The sequence below is a fragment of the Danio rerio genome, chromosome 10 (genome assembly GCF_049306965.1).
Source record: "Danio rerio strain Tuebingen ecotype United States chromosome 10, GRCz12tu, whole genome shotgun sequence".
Classification (NCBI taxonomy): Eukaryota; Metazoa; Chordata; class Actinopteri; order Cypriniformes; family Danionidae; genus Danio; species Danio rerio.
This window is the reverse complement of record NC_133185.1, coordinates 17,188,702-17,205,000: the sequence shown is the minus strand read 5'-3', so window position 1 is coordinate 17,205,000 and position 16,299 is coordinate 17,188,702. Positions and strand designations below refer to the sequence as shown.

The window sequence follows — 16,299 nt, the reverse complement described above, 5'->3', positions numbered from 1 at the left end:
TAAAATTATAAATTCTTTACAAACATTTATTCAGCTCTAGTGAAATTGTATTCATATTGAAATGTAAATCGCAGAATAAAAAAATATTTCAATGTGAAATTTTTCCAATATTAGGAAGCCCTAATTTCTACACCAAATATGGGAAATCTTGCAATATTTCATTTGAAACTTAAAGCATCTTTGACTAAAAAGGGTGAGCATTTCCCAAAAGTAATTTTTCTTTCGAATTGAAGTGAATTTTTGACTAGCAAAGAAAAGTGTGTGGCCTTTACACTTCATGCAATTTTGCCATTCGTATTTGCAATGTATTGGGAGCCATAAAATACAGATCTTTGCAAATGGATTTGAAAGTACATGCTTTTAAAACAATATTGTTATATAGATATAAACTACAAAAAATACAATTTTGCGAAAACTGCATGTGAATATTTAAAGACCATAACAACAACAACTACAGGACCATGTGTGTAGTGGCGTAAACCACTTTCGAAGTTTCAGTGTTGTCATCTACTGGCCTGGCAAGCAGAACACTATATTTTATTATTATTATTATTATATATATTTTTTATTTATTGCTTGTCATTTCTATTATAATAAATAGCACCCAGAGTAAGGGTATTTTGTAAGCCTGACCAAAGTCGTCATCAGGATGTTTTACTTCCACTTCCTCATGTTTACGGGCTGGCAATATTCATCTTTTTTTCTGCGTAGACTTATTATGTGGAGAAAAACACTTTAAATAGGACAAGCTTGCATTCTTTAAATTTGACAATGAGTTCAGTCACTTCCAAAATTTATTGGACTAATTTCTGCTTTACTAATACCACATTGGAAACATAATGATCTTTTTTTAATGCACAATTGGTCAACAATTAACATTAGTTACCTAACCTGTAAAAAAAGTTTTTTGAAAAAGAAAATCTGTTATACTTGTTCTTCAATGAGGCATTATTATGATCAAAGAGACCGATACATTTGTTTCAAATAAAAGCTTGCAAAGAGGGAAAACACAAAGCAAGCAAAAAATATAGCAAAATATATAATAGAATTAGGGTGACCATTATTGCAGTGAGTTTCCAGCTGCTCCGGTTTCCCCCACAGTCCAAAGACTTGCGCCATAGGTAAATTGGATGAACAAAATTAGCTGTAGTGTATGAGTGTGAATGTTAAAGTGTATGGATGTTTCCTGGTGTTGGGTTGTGGCTGGAAAGGCATCTGCTGCATGAAACAGGCTGGATACGTTGGCGGTTCATTCCCTTGTGGCAACCCCAGATTAATAAAGGCTCTAAACCAATAAAACAATGAATGAATGAATATAATGGAATTGGCAAAAATAAGCCGTTAAGTACAATTTTAAACCATAGCTTTACCAATTTTTTATGAATTTTGTTTTTGCCAACTGTAATCTTGATGCAATATGATATCCGCTTGTTAAGTGGTGATGTATGGGATACTGGTTCTGATTCTAAACTGCTACTCATTTGAATTAAGAAAATAACTTTATCACTTACACACATTAAAGTGGATTTTATACGAAATCATGGTGTACACAGCAGTCTCTCTGCATTTGCTGCATCACAGACACCAATATTTTAGCAATTTATAAAAAAATTATCACTTTTTGGCCATTGGATCTTATTAGGCATGGATGTATATATTGCAGTCGTGATTTTGAAAAGTTTTACAGTGCTTTGTAAACGTTTGTTATTACCATTTGTTAAGCCTCTCTATACAGTTTGAAAGAGCGATAGGACCTGGAAGATGCTTTGTGTGACTTCACACTTAATAAGCAGATTTTTGGAAATATTGCCAAAATAATAATGGCGTAAAATATTATAATTACAGTACATTTTAGAGGTAAATTCAAGTGAAGTTGTTGCGCTTTTTGTTGTGGTGCACCTCTCTCCACATTACAAATGTGATGAATTAGCATATTATAAAGGCAGTGTTGTAATTATCATTAGGAACGAAATGCAATATATTTGCTCAACTTCTAATTCAAATTCATAGTTGTAAAAGAACTGCTTATTTTAACCTCTCAAAGGGGTGGTCCACTACGATAGAGCAGCACATTTCTGGCTAAAATGAGAATCGTGATTCTTTTGCTTAAAATAAAGATCCCTATTTTCTCACTATTCTGTAGATGTAAAATAAAGGTTAATGAGTGGGCTGTTCTTATTTTTATTTCTGTAACATATGGTAAAACCACAATAATAATAATATTAAATGCAGTTCTACTGGTGGTTAAAATGCTCAATTTTGAATAGACTTAATTAGAATTATTATGTTTGAGATGAAATATGAGATGTATACTTGCAATCTGTCACTGACAACATTATTAGACCATTTTATTCTACTGGTAAAATCAGACATTTGTCATTATCAGATTCCCTCATGCATAATATTCAACATTACATTGGCTAGAATAGTTATACTAACACTGTTAAAAATTAATTTCATGCACAACACTTTGTGATTGCTAAGAAAGAAAAACATATTAAATGCTTGTCGTAATAACTCTAAAATGCGATTATATTATTTAAATGATGTGCGTGCTCTTTCATTTTGACTGCTAAGTGCGGTTCATACTTCTCGTGCGGCTCCTAAATGATCATTCTGTGCAATAAACCGAATGTTATTTACAACTTTATTACCTTTTATTTACATCCTATGCAAGTTCTGTTCACTAAAGTAGGCATCATTCACAGGCGCGTGCCGTACTCTCTGTGGTAACCGCTCACCGCAGCTTGCGTTACGTGTGATTTCGCAGCCGCAAATACATCATTACATAAAGACAGAAATAACATTTTTGGTTGAATTATACCTTATAAATACAGTATGTGACACTTTTAGAGATGTCCATGTTGCTGAGCAATGTATGTAAAACTACGTGAAAACTTCTGCGACCGCTTTAGCTTCTCTCCTGACATTGAAAATATGATTGGCAGAATCGTAAAAGTGCTGGATTAAGATCGTTTAGGGGGTCGAATTGAGATTGCGACATTTTTTCGATTAATCGTGCAGCTCTACACTACGATCTCATATTTGAAACTTAAGTTGATGTGTAACGTAGCTGCGTGAACATAAATAACATCTCTGAATGTAAGACAATGGAAAGGGAGACGTTGGCTGTTTCTCAATTCCAAGAACGAAGAGAACGGACTTTCGTTCTTGTGGAGACCGGTCTTGCCAGGTGTCCTTGAAAGAACAAACTCAGGAGACCGCGAGGGCAGAGAACGCGTCCTTTGAGAAATGAGATGCTGCGTTCTACCTTATGGTCACATGACCTTTACACATTTTAAATGGTAAATTATTTAGACATTACAGCATTTATACAACGATTTATTGTTTTTCCCTTTTCAAAATACATTTCTTGCATAAAAACGTTATAAATATACTCTGCACGATTTAAATAAAACAGCTTTTACTACGAATTTTAGCAAACAAACACCCTTAATATGTTTATTCCTTTATTAAGATCTTCATGGTAATGTCTACTCTCACCGTTTCATTTAGGGAAACTCCTGAGGTAAATAACTTGTATCTTTGTACTTTAATAATAAATCTAAATAAAGTGCTTCCCACAGTCGCAATGTCTTAGAGCGAGTTCGGTGCTCAAGTCTGCATCGGTGCGTCCTCTATCAAGATCACATCCGGGAAGTTTCACGCGTCCTCCGTACTTGCGGTCTTGAGTATTGGACCTGACCTTAGGCAGCTGATGATGACGTTACATGAAAACACGAGGACGCAAGACCGCTGAAGAACGCATTTTGGGAAACAGCCATTGGCTTTTACAGAGTTAGCTTAGCAGAGCATACAGCGAATGAAATTTGGAGACTACTAAAAAATACATCCAAATTAGGGGTCATAAATCCTTCAGGTTACGAGCATACACCTCATGCAGCGAATGGGCATGGCCAGATGCGCTATAATGTTATAGCAGAGACTTTTCTGATGACATGGAGCCAATCCAAGATTCACAGCACAATATGTTAGCTGACCAATCAGAGTCTCTTGAGGGTGGGGCTTTTTAAGGAACTAGGAAATATTACAGTCGTTTTCATGTTAGCTGAGTTGCTGTATAAAGTTAAAGATGCATGGAAAAATAGCTTGATTTTTCACAAATGAAGCATAAGCACATGTTGCATTTGCGTCTTATAAATAAGCCTTAAAAATACACTCTGAACCACCTTTTTAAGTTCTGTTGAATGTTCAGACAAGCATGAATAAGTACTAATTTTTTTACTGTCTTGAAAACAAGCCCCTAAAATGAGTAAACTCAACCAAAATGGATTTATTTATTTATTATTTTCTTTTATTATGGCCAACAAAAGGAGTTTTGTGTCTGCCATCAACTCATCCTAATTTCTGCTTTTCTCCACTCAGGTAACCCCTCACCCCCCTTTCCTCTCCTGTTTCCTAAACATCTATGCCCCCTGCCCCCTCATAATCAGCCCAGAGACCCAGTTAGGAACTTTGGGTCTGTTCCTCCCCATTCTCCTAGCCTCCATCTGTCTCTCTAACTCCACCTGCCCAGACTGACCGCTCATCGGACACCCCAAGAAAAAAAAAAACATGTCCTCCATCTTGCCTTTCACTCCGCCCGTGGTGAAACGTCTGCTGGGTTGGAAGAAGTCTGCTAGTGGTTCAAGCGGAGCAGGAGGTGGTGGAGAGCAAAACGGCCAGGAGGAGAAGTGGTGCGAGAAGGCAGTCAAAAGCCTGGTAAAGAAGTTGAAGAAAACTGGCCAACTGGACGAGCTGGAGAAGGCCATCACCACACAAAACCGCAACACCAAGTGTGTCACCATTCCCAGGTACGCCAACGCAAAAAGCTGCCCGCATTCATGCTTTTAGGTCAATGTCGTCTTAAATGTGTGGACAAAAGCAGAAATTAATAGTAATAAATAGTTAATAGTTAGGGGTGTGTGATTTATTTGAATTGTTTTTGGTTATGATAAAATGTTAAGTGTTTTAATGATATGCAAGCTGAAAATCTTGACTCCAAAATCCTTTAATGTTTATTAAAGCCTACTAGAATGCAGTTAGAATGACCTATCAATACAAAGTAGGATATAATAGCACAACATGTTTTTAGTTATTCTAAGATGTGGTATTCTGCAATGCAGAAGTGCGTTCGTTTTTGTGATTTTTGTTTTAGTACTTCAGATTCAGTTGCCTATAGGAGAAATAACTAGGAAACGGCAGAAAACGGTCAAACTAATTGCTCTTCAAACAAGTGTTCATGACTATACATAAAAAGTAGAATAAAATAATAATAGTAAATTTGCAACATGAAGCAGCAAAGTGAACCGTTTTAACTTTTAGAAATTGATGGAAGTGAATGAAACTGGTAGTCTCGAGCCAAAAAAAATTCCAATGGCTTGCTCTTATGATAAGAATAATGTCAATAGTTTTGTATGTAACTTCCTATGAGTACACTAAGGTCATGTCCACACAGGTATTTTTATAAACACTTTTTATAGAAAAAAATAATAATCTTTGTCCACCATGAAAATGCAAAAACACTGTAATGCATGTTATGGGCATGCTGAACCAACAAGTGATGATAATGACACTTTTAAACTGAGTTTATGTCAAATGAGGAATTAAGTTTATTTTGTGAGTAAATTGCATTCTAGTCAATGCAAACAGGTCACAGAGGTGGATTACCATCCCACAGTTAAACAATACGGAATATGCGAGGTTGTGCGAATTTGCAGAATTTGCCTTATTCATGTACTCCGTGTTTGGAGTAAACCCAGCCTTGCTGGCCAATCAAAGAAGAGAAAATGCTGTGCACGCTGACGTCATGAGGCTAAAACCTTTAAAAGCTTTAGCGTCCACACAACCACATTGTACCTGGAGTTTTAAAAAAAAAAACCTGGATTTTTTTTTTTGTGAACAAACTGCTAAACCCCATAGAAAAGGTGTGGTTTTAAAAATACCCATGTTCATGTGGACAGGGCCTAAAACCGTAAAGTTTATGGATGTATGGGTCAAAGACGAAAGGGGGTTTTCAAGCATAAAAACAAATAAATTGGTAAATCAAATCAACAACAATTTATTATCATATTTAAATTACTAATATGCTTATTAAACGTGAATTTTGGTAGAAGCCCCCAATAATGTAATTTTGGCTGTAGATTATGTAACATAAATCACCAGTGTTTCATTCTTGGATCAATCTGTTTATATATTATTTAAAGTCTATGTGAGCCAGAAGTTGCCGCGGATTGTTATCTTAGTATGATGACGCATTTTTAACAGAAACTGAATATTTAGTTGGGGGTGGGGTTTTATTTTTGAGCTCCTTCTCTCATTTTCCACTGACAAACTAACAGTTTGAGGTGTGTGGCTGAGCATATATTGCCACCAAACTGATGTCACTAAGACTGCCATTGGAGAGTGAAAGCAAACGGTCAGATTTTGTTTTGAAATATTACCACAAAGAACACAAATGTTTTTTCAGTGAATTATTTGTTCACTTAAGACTAAAAATGTGTCTTCACAACTCAAGAGCATGACAAAATTTTAATTTTTCGCAGACTTTAAGCAAGTGAATGATTCAATTAACCCTTCACAAAGACAGTAACTTGCGTCATCCTAAAGTAATCTGCCTTTTTAATCGAATCATTTGAATAAACCATTCAGTCAATGACTTTATGGATTTATATGAGATCTAAACCAGCCAAAGTAGCATCTAATCATCAAATTATCACTACTGAAAAAAGGTCTCAAAATATAGGTGTCAGTATCGCACACCCCTAGCTGTGTTTTTATTTCCCCCTCTCAAGTTTCAATGACGTTAGCACAAAGTTACAAGTAAATAAAACAAGTAAATAAAACTATTTGCTTTTAAATTTACTACCCTTAAAGTGGAGTCTTCATCATATTATAAATTCTCATAAGTCCTCTAATGAATCAGACAGGCTTCTATTTAATTTTCAAGGTAACCTTAACCATATCATTGCATGTGTTGCGTCGAGAGTGAAGGTGAAGGAATGACGCTGAGTTGCGTCTACGCTTGTGATTCTATCAGCATTACTCCCCTTTGTTTCTTTGAATGATTTCTGCTCCATCTGTCTTGACTTGGTTAAGGTCATTCTGTACAGCTCCACATCACCTTCATTTCTAAACTCGCATATAGGCTTCTCATGCTGTGTGAATGTCTGCGAAATCAACCATCAGGCTGTTTTAACTCCATTTCTCATGACAAATGCTGGAATTTCAGTGCTATTTTAAGGAATGCTGAAAGGATAGGATGTTGGAGGATGGGTTTTGTCCCCGAGCCACAACATATCAATAGTTTGAACCTAATATGTCACAGATACACAAGGTTTTTGTTGAAAGTCTAATGCATTAAATCTGCATTTTAGGCCTTTGGTGGCATTTGAGAGAAGCATTGGTGGATTTGCTTTGTAAAGGCCTTAAAAGATGTTAAAAGGAGGCATGAAACAAGGGTCACATTTCTGCTTTTAAATATTCAGTATTAAATAAAAACACCCATACACTGCATTTATAACTGAGGCTTAATGAATCATAGATTGTGTAAATTAAATTTATAACAATAAGAAAAATATGCAATTGTGTGTTTACTAGGATTATTTTTTGGATTCTCAGAAATAAAGGTACAAGAGCTGTCACTTGGGCCGTGCCTTTTCCAATGGTATACATTTGTATCTAAAGGGTTCTTATACCTTAAAGGTACATATCAGGACCTAAAAAGTACAAAAATGTACTCCTTGAAATGTTTCAAATACATATTAGGTACAAATTAGGGCTGCACGATATTGGAAAAATCTTACGTTGCCATATTTATTTAATATAGATAGATAGATAGATAGATAGATAGATAGATAGATAGATAATTGCGAAATCCTTCATTTAGATTGATTGGTGATTTTGTAAGGGTTTGAATCCTCTATTAAAAAAACAAAATCCAAGCAAAAATGATTTCAATAGAGCAAAGAAAAGGTCAAATAAACAATGCTTTAAGGTTTTCCAGAAAGTCCAATACTATTCAGGTACAGAAATTGAATAATTAAATGTAAAATAATAAAATAACACTATAGTCTACTTTAAATTAATAATTTAGTGGAATAATTCCTTATTAAAGTTACAAACATTGTGCATTTTTTTTCTGTGTGAATGCTCATAAAATGCCTTTTAAAACATGCAAATTTTATATATATTAAGGCTGTAACGATACACCAAACCCACGATTCGGTTCGTATCACGATCTTTGACCCACGATTCGGTTCGTATCACGATTTTTTTTTTTTCCTGGAGGGTGGGAAAAAAAGATTTTTAAAACTTTTTTTAATTAAATAACATTTGAAAAATCTTTATAAACTAAACAAAGAACAATTTTAACTATGCAAATTAACAATATAAATAGCCATATATAAAATAAATAAATAGCCAAAGCTTAATCACTTCTATTTTCTTTGTAACAAAATACTGTTGAAATACCAAACAGAACTAAACTCCATTGTGTAGATGGTTCAAGCATGTTGAAAATTCTTTTTCAATCAAGTTCTCTTACATAGAAAAAGTAAATTAAATGGCTACTAGGGATGCTCATTTCATTAATTTTGCTAACCGACAAACGCTGCTCATTAATCGGTTATTAACGGTTAACTGGTCAGATTACTATTAATTTTATATTAAACAAATTGACGTGTCCATTTTGTGTCTGACACATTAAATATTGCATTTTAAAATACTGATTTATTTTTAAATGCCTGCATATTAATAGCGGAACAGAACAACAGAGCATCTTCACGCACCTGCAGTGTTTAGCACAGAAGAGCAGAATAATCTAAATAAAATGAATAAAATAAATAGGACTGCCCTAAATTATTTTCACTTAAATAATTAATTTATATTACAAAATGAAAATACTGACTGATTCTTTTTAACAACTGGCATAGGCTGTTTTTTCCAATCATATGATTTTTTTCTTCCGTCAAAAATAAAAACAGCTGACCTCCTTAAATTGCTTGCTCTATGGAAAATATGCATTTATTTAATGCCCCGCCGTTATTATTATAATCACAAAACCTTTTACATTTTTAATAGAAATCATTATTTTAAAGAGTATGTCCTGATGTATGGTTTCCTCTCCCTCGCGGTTCAAGCGCGCGCTGCATGATGAAAAGACAACAACAACACGCGCGTTGACTTTGTTGACTTTTTGTAAACAGTTTTGTTGTTTAAATATGATATTGCATTAATGTGCATACATGCTTTATAAGCTGTAAAATAAAAGGTAAAGCCTATTTGTTGCGTTTATTACGCAGATCCAGGTCAACATCAGCACTGGTTTGGCATCAACATGTCTGTTTCAAACAGCAATATTCTTCTTCCATTTTGCTTCTTTGGCAAATGTGTCTGTAGGCACGGGTTATACGTTATCGTCCCGCAAAATAAGTATGCCTTGCAGTTGAACAAGGGGCCAAAAACAAGGCGCATCTCACTGCCTTTATGTTGACAAGGAAAAAAGAAGAGGCGCGGTTCTCTTATGAAATGACTGAATCAGCTGGGTATCGATTGTGCAGAAGTGTTGCTGTCTGTGGTACAATTGTAATATTTAATACTATTGTGATATTCAAGATTTGTACATTCATCCAGCTCTGGATAACTTAAAACAGCGATTAGACCTTCAGAGCGGCATTAATGCGTCCTGAAGTAAAGCGAAACTGCTATAAACTCCAGCAAGAAAAGCTGCGTCCCAAATGGCACACTATACACTATGCACTCATGCACTATGCACTTATGCACTTACACACTCAACAGAATAGTATATGTATGTAGTGTTGTCCCAAATGGCACACTAATGGTTTTTTACTAAGCGGAAATTCAAACCGTTTCCCTGATGACGTTTGACGGTCGCCAAATCAGTGAAATAAACAACCGAATTATCAAATATTACCTGCCGTGAGTATTGCCGCATTCACCATCGGGAGGCGCTATAATCACTCTCGTAGGAGAATTTTGCTTTCACCATCCAAAATAAATAAAGTTATCCAACATGTGCGTCCGATAGCTCCGCCCCTTCCACTACGTAAGCAAACCTGCGGTCGTTGAGTGCGTGAAGTGTCGATCATTCCACACTTCATTTTAGCAGCTGAATGAGTGCATCATCCGGGTTATTAAAGTGCACTTATTATTTTTAGAGTTTTCAGTGTGAACACACTACTTACACTATTTATACTACAAAATGGCGTAGAATAGTGCATAAGTATGCGATTTGGGACGCAGCTATAGAGTGATTATATGCAGAGTCATATACCTTTGTCTCTAAATAAAGTATAACTATAGAAACTGTGTTCATCTTAACTGAAAGCTTCGTCAGGTTTCCTGACCTCACGCATCGCGCACCTGTCAGTCAGCACTCCCAATGGTTCAAACAGAAAGGGCACAGCACGGTTACAGAAAAGTTTTTGCTGTTACCTACCTTTTGGCTAGTGTTTCACACTGAGGCTTAATGCCTGTGCTGCAAACCACAAATCAAGTAAAGATTAAACAAATAAACAACTTATTTCACTTAAGAATACCAAACTCGTTTGATTTAAGGGAGTTAAATTCTTCAGAAACACCATCATGTCAACATTGCAGTAAAAAAACGTGACAACTTTCCGTACTCTACAGAGGAGTCGGGGCATCTGGTGAACGCCCATCCCTCTCTGCGCAGCCACAGTAACAGTGTGAGCAAATCATCGTATATGCGATGTAAATCCGGCCGCTTTGACAGCATTGGCAATGTTTCTGCCGTTGTCGTTTGTCAAACAGGGTTAAGTTGGTTTTGTTTTTAATATTCCTGACACATTCAGAGGGCCCCTTACTAAGAGCTCCATGCGAGCTTTCCCGGCTAAATATTGCGAGGGCTTAAACGGAGCGGTGCTCGTAATGTCGAACGAAAAAATTTGTTAATTAGCTCAACTTTTGCAGGCACGTGTGACATTATTGGGAAGGTAGTCACAGGGTGTGTCACGATTCTCCCTTATCACACCGCGACACAGGATCGTAGATCTGAGTGTGGCGATTTCATATCGTGTATCGTTACAGCCCTAATATATATATATATATATATATATATATATATATATATATATATATATATATATATATATATATATATATATATATATATATATATATATATATATATATATATATATATATACACTCATTCATCCATACACACACACACACACATGCATGCGTGAGTCACGTATTGATAATGTTATGATGGCTGTTTTAATATTGAGTTATGATTGAATCGCCTCTTATTACAATTATGAAATAGTTTGATAACAAGCGGGAAAGTTCATAGGCCAGACATAGCCATATTAAAATGGTCCAAACCTTTTGAGGTACCAATATGAAACCTTTAGGTCCAAATATGTACCTTTTGAGAAGATGTCACTTCAGTGACAGCTGTCGTATATTTACCTCTGAGCGTGTGTTTAATAATTTAATAAGGACCTTTTTTTCCCACCTATGACAAATATCTTATATTCAATTAAAACAAAGAATTATTTCAACTTTTTCCTCAGATTATTTGGACAATTTATTAATGAAATTATTTTTTAAAGATTAATGCAGAAACCAATAAAACATTACAATGCAAAAAAGACATTCACAATCAGAAATGTCTACCTATAAAAACTAGATGCATTAATGATATTGTGTGGCAATGCAAAGCTGCCTTTAAAACCTGCAGTGCAGATCATTACATTAAAAATGCTGGGATCCACACGATAGATTTGTGTTGGGACAACATGAAAAAATTATCTTATTAGTTTTTACAGATTTAAGTGGATTGAAAAACAAATAGGTTGTCCCCCAAAAACCTCAAAAATTTGTTTCAGCTCAAATAAAATAAATAGTTTCTACAAATAGCAAAAGTCATTTTTTTTTAGCGCTTTTACAACACTAATGTAATCAAACACATCAATATTTGTAAATATACCATGTATTATTATATATTTTTTAAAAGATAAAGATCATCTAATGCTAATGTAGAGGTCTAGCATTCCTTGCTATCCAATATAGAGTTTTTATATTGGTGTGAATTTCTGGAATAAAGCACATAATCGCATAAAATCGGCTTTAAACATTTCCTGGGTTGCTGAGACCAATAATGCAAGCTTGTTGTAATGGTAAACCAACATTATACTTTGTCCTGAACAGATTGAATCCTTTTTTAATCGATTTGAACATCTTAAATCCGCAGATTCTTTGTGTCATTTATCAAATGCTCTGCTGACTACAAGCTTCCCACAAACTTGTGCAGGGATTCTTGTGAAAATGCTGTGTGATTTGGCTTCAAGCCTTAATGCTTGATCAGGTTCACTCAGCAAAACCTCTTGGACCATGCCGCCTACTGTAAATACAGGTTAGATCTATACCTCCCTCCAGTTAAAAGTGGTAAAGAGAGGATTTAATAGATAATTTTTCCTCCGCTTGAATTCAGAGTCAGACCTTCAGAAATTCTTTCCAAGTCACCCAGAATGCTTTGTCTTCCCTTGAGAGTGGATTCTAAGGGTGGGAAACTTTTCTTTGTGTTTTTTTGCCGCTAATCTATTGCCTAACCTTGGAAGCTGGTGGGAACGGCTGGATCAGTCTTTGTGTTCACCAGTTGTCATGTTTGATAGTAACATCAAAAGACTTCTAAACTGTCCTTTCAGCCTTCCTGCAAAGTTAACCTGTTAATTAATTACCTCACAAGTTTACGTTTAACGTGTTTAATAAAAAGTGTAGAATAAATAGTAGATGAATTGAAGATTAATTTCTATAAAGGAAAGAACCTTGTGTTAAATTGATTATGTATGAGATAAACTAATGTAAATTGTTTCTTGTTCAATGTAACCTTATTGTGAATTAAAAAAGATTATTAGGGATGTTCCACTCAAAATATTTAAATATATTGTCATGTTTTTTCATAACTGATAATTTGAGAAATTTGTTATTGGAGTAGGAATCTTTACAGACTGCAGGATCTGATACCTTCTGCAAGTCCAGGGCTCGAAATTAACTTTCTTACTTGGTAGCACCGGTGCTCCCTACCTGAAATATTTCGTAGCACCAGAAAAAAATTGGGAGCACCAGAAAAAATTTAGGAGCGCCCACCAAAAATGAATGATATATTTGACAAGTTGTATATTAAGTTATTTATTGTATTTGAAAACAACATCAATTGGGACTAACAAAACCCAGAACATCTATCTAACTAATGCTGGGATGACTTAATATTTGTGCAATTATTCCAAAATGAATGTTGAATAATTATAAAATATCAATGATGATGATGACAATAATACTAATAATGAATTATATTTCTCATCATCTTGCTGCCTTGATTGTGCTTTAATGTAAATTATCTGCTAGATAAAGTCCTACTGTTACTTTATGAAAAATAAATTTATGGTTTGCATCAAACACAAATGAAGCATTGTAGTAAGAAATATTTTTGTACTATTGTTTTTAAATGCATGTCAATTTAATAAATAATATTTCTGCTACAAAACAAATGAAATAATATAATAAATCATTCAATTCAATGCTGAAAGCTGCAACGCAGTCATCAGTTATTAAATAGAAAAATAATATACACCTCAAGAAAGAACGGACAAAAGAAAGGGAAAAAAAGAGTCTCACTTTTAAAAGTTTAGGTTTCAGTTCGTGTCGTTTTAATACTCAGCCTCGTTACGCGCTGAATTACATTTTTCTGTGTTTGCGGAAAAGCATGTGAGTCAGCCGGCCCAATACGAGGGGCGCAGAGCAGGTTTTGCCTGATGACCACCGGCGCAATACTGTTCTTTGTTATAACCCGCATCAGTTTAAACTCAGTAAAGGAAAGCTTCTTTGGCGATGGTGTTTTAGCGGACATTTGCAGTGTTGCAACCTGATCTCACGAGGAAACGTGTGAAAAAGTTACAAATTGCCCTGAGATTGTGTTGGCTGAACACGCAGTCACTCTTTTCTTTTCACTCTTCATCCGTTTGCATTCCCCGATGTCACAAAAGCTTCTTCCCTGTCGACTGACAGCGGAAAGTCTTGAGTAATTGACAGCTAATATGAACCAATATAGCAGCAGGGAAGACCTATTTATTTATTTATTTATTTATTTTTAATTATTATTATTTTTTTAACCAAAACAGGTCGCACTACAACCATTACATGCAGTCGCACGAATGCTCCCAATAGGTCGCATAGCTTAAATTTCGGGCGCATATGCGACCAAAATGGTCACAATTTCGAGCCGTGAAGTCTGTTCGATTCCAAGTTGATTGTCTTTGCGTTTTTTAAAATTTATTTATATATATATATATATATATATATATATATATATATATATATATATATATATATATATATATATATATATATATATATATATGTATATATATATATATATATATGTATATATATATATATATATATGTATATATATATATATATATATGTATATATATATATATATATGCATGCATGCATATACACACACACACACACACACACACACATGTACTGTAATAGCTAGTCTAATGCTGTCTAATTTACACCAGACATGGAACGTGTGAACATTTTGAGTTTACTTGATTCATTCGCACGTGAAATTCGCTTTAGAATAAACGCAAATCCATGTCATGGGCTGGGATCTCTGCATGTATTTTATTGAGATAGTAGCTGTGCTTTAGGAAGGCTGAAAACAACGTAGATTTGTTCGTCGCCGTGTCTGAGTGCACTAGATCCTTTCAAAGTTGCATGCAAGTTCATCAACTTTTCAAGAAACTGTACTTTGATGGAGGCTTTCATTGGTGCTTCAGACTCTTTGATGTACTGTTCTCTGGTGTCAGTAGGAGGATTCCCCCTCAGGACACCAACAACAGGTGCTATGTCTTAATCACGCCTCTGCAAGAGCAAACTCATGATTGGTTATCGTGGCATGATTGTTCGCTGAAGTTCAGACTTTCAGATGTTCAGATTTTCAAACTTGTCAAATGCACAAAACGCTCAACTTGCGAAAATCCCGCCACAGAATGTCCATTCACGTTTTTGCATTGACTTAACACGTAAATCACTCAAGCTTGACGCTCCATCCGCATCTGGTGTGAATACAGCATTAAAGCTGAAAATTGCACAAGCAGTCAAATTAAATTAATGATTTTATTTTTATTTTATTTTTATTAATTTTTTTATTGTGGCTTCTAGAGAACAAAAGTCAAAGTTAAACCACCCTATTGTCCTCCTTTGCCTCTTTCAGACTAGCAGTGACTTTGTAGTAGGGATGCATCGATTGTAATTTTGGATGTACAATTATAGTCTGAAAAAAAATCATGGTTTCACAGTTACGCATTCATTAATTTCAAAACACTACTAGTTTGGAAAAATCTAAAACTTTAAAGTGTTGTTAATTGCTGCTCATTAAGCAATCAATACAGCACATAATAATATTGAAAACAAACAATAGATCATTTCTCTTTTTGTGCTTAAAAATAAGTGAAATTTTTGACTTTTAAATACAAGTAATAATTTTAAATTGTAAATAAATTACAGAACAATAAACAAATAAAAAAAGTATTTGTTAAATGCATAGTTTGAAATTAACTTTTTTACTTGGTAACACCGGCACTCCCAACTTAATTTAGGAGCACAATAAAAAATTTAGGAGCACCCAGCAAAAAATAAATGGGAGCCACTGCAAATTTGAATATTTACAGATTTATTGTATTTGAAAACAACATCAATCATCGGTTAATCGTTACATCCCTACTTTGAAGCTGCCTGTCGCTCTGGGTGGCGACCTGCTTCAAACGCAGTGGTGTGTAGGTTTATACAGCACAAATAAAACCGCCCTCTGAGCAAGCTGAGAGAGGATCGAGTGGGCTCTACTGGTGTTCCTATCCGCTTGTTAAGTGGTGACGTGTTGGTGACGTATGTAATACTGTTTCCAGGTCCAATCCGCCACTCATTTGAGTTGAGAAATTCGTTTATGATCACTTTTTATTCATATCACACATTAAAGTTAATTTATAAAGTCATAATGTACACAAGAATCTCTGGGCTTGCTGCATCACAAAAACCAACAATTTAATTTATAAAAAAATGAATCACTTTCTGGCCATTAGATATTAGGCATGGACATATATTGCGATTGCGATTTTAGAAAGTATTAAATCGCTTTGTAAACATTTATTATTACCATTTCACGAGTCATTCCTCATTCAGTAGAATAGATCGCTTGAACACGAAAGCCGCTTCGCGTGATGTCACACTTAACAAGCGGAT

At 34.8% G+C, this 16,299-nt stretch overlaps 1 protein-coding gene across 7 annotated transcripts in view; it reads left to right on the top strand.

The window, feature by feature from the left end:
* Positions 1–16,299, top strand: part of smad2 (SMAD family member 2) — a 59,029-nt gene that overhangs the window by 4,422 nt on the left and 38,308 nt on the right. For all 7 annotated transcript variants that reach the window (NM_131366.3, NM_001290015.1, XM_073913512.1 and 4 more), the window contains one exon: positions 4,387–4,814. In NM_131366.3, coding sequence (NP_571441.3) covers positions 4,576–4,814 — 239 coding nt within the window. In that variant the 5' untranslated portion in view covers positions 4,387–4,575. The remainder of the gene's footprint in view (positions 1–4,386; positions 4,815–16,299) is intronic.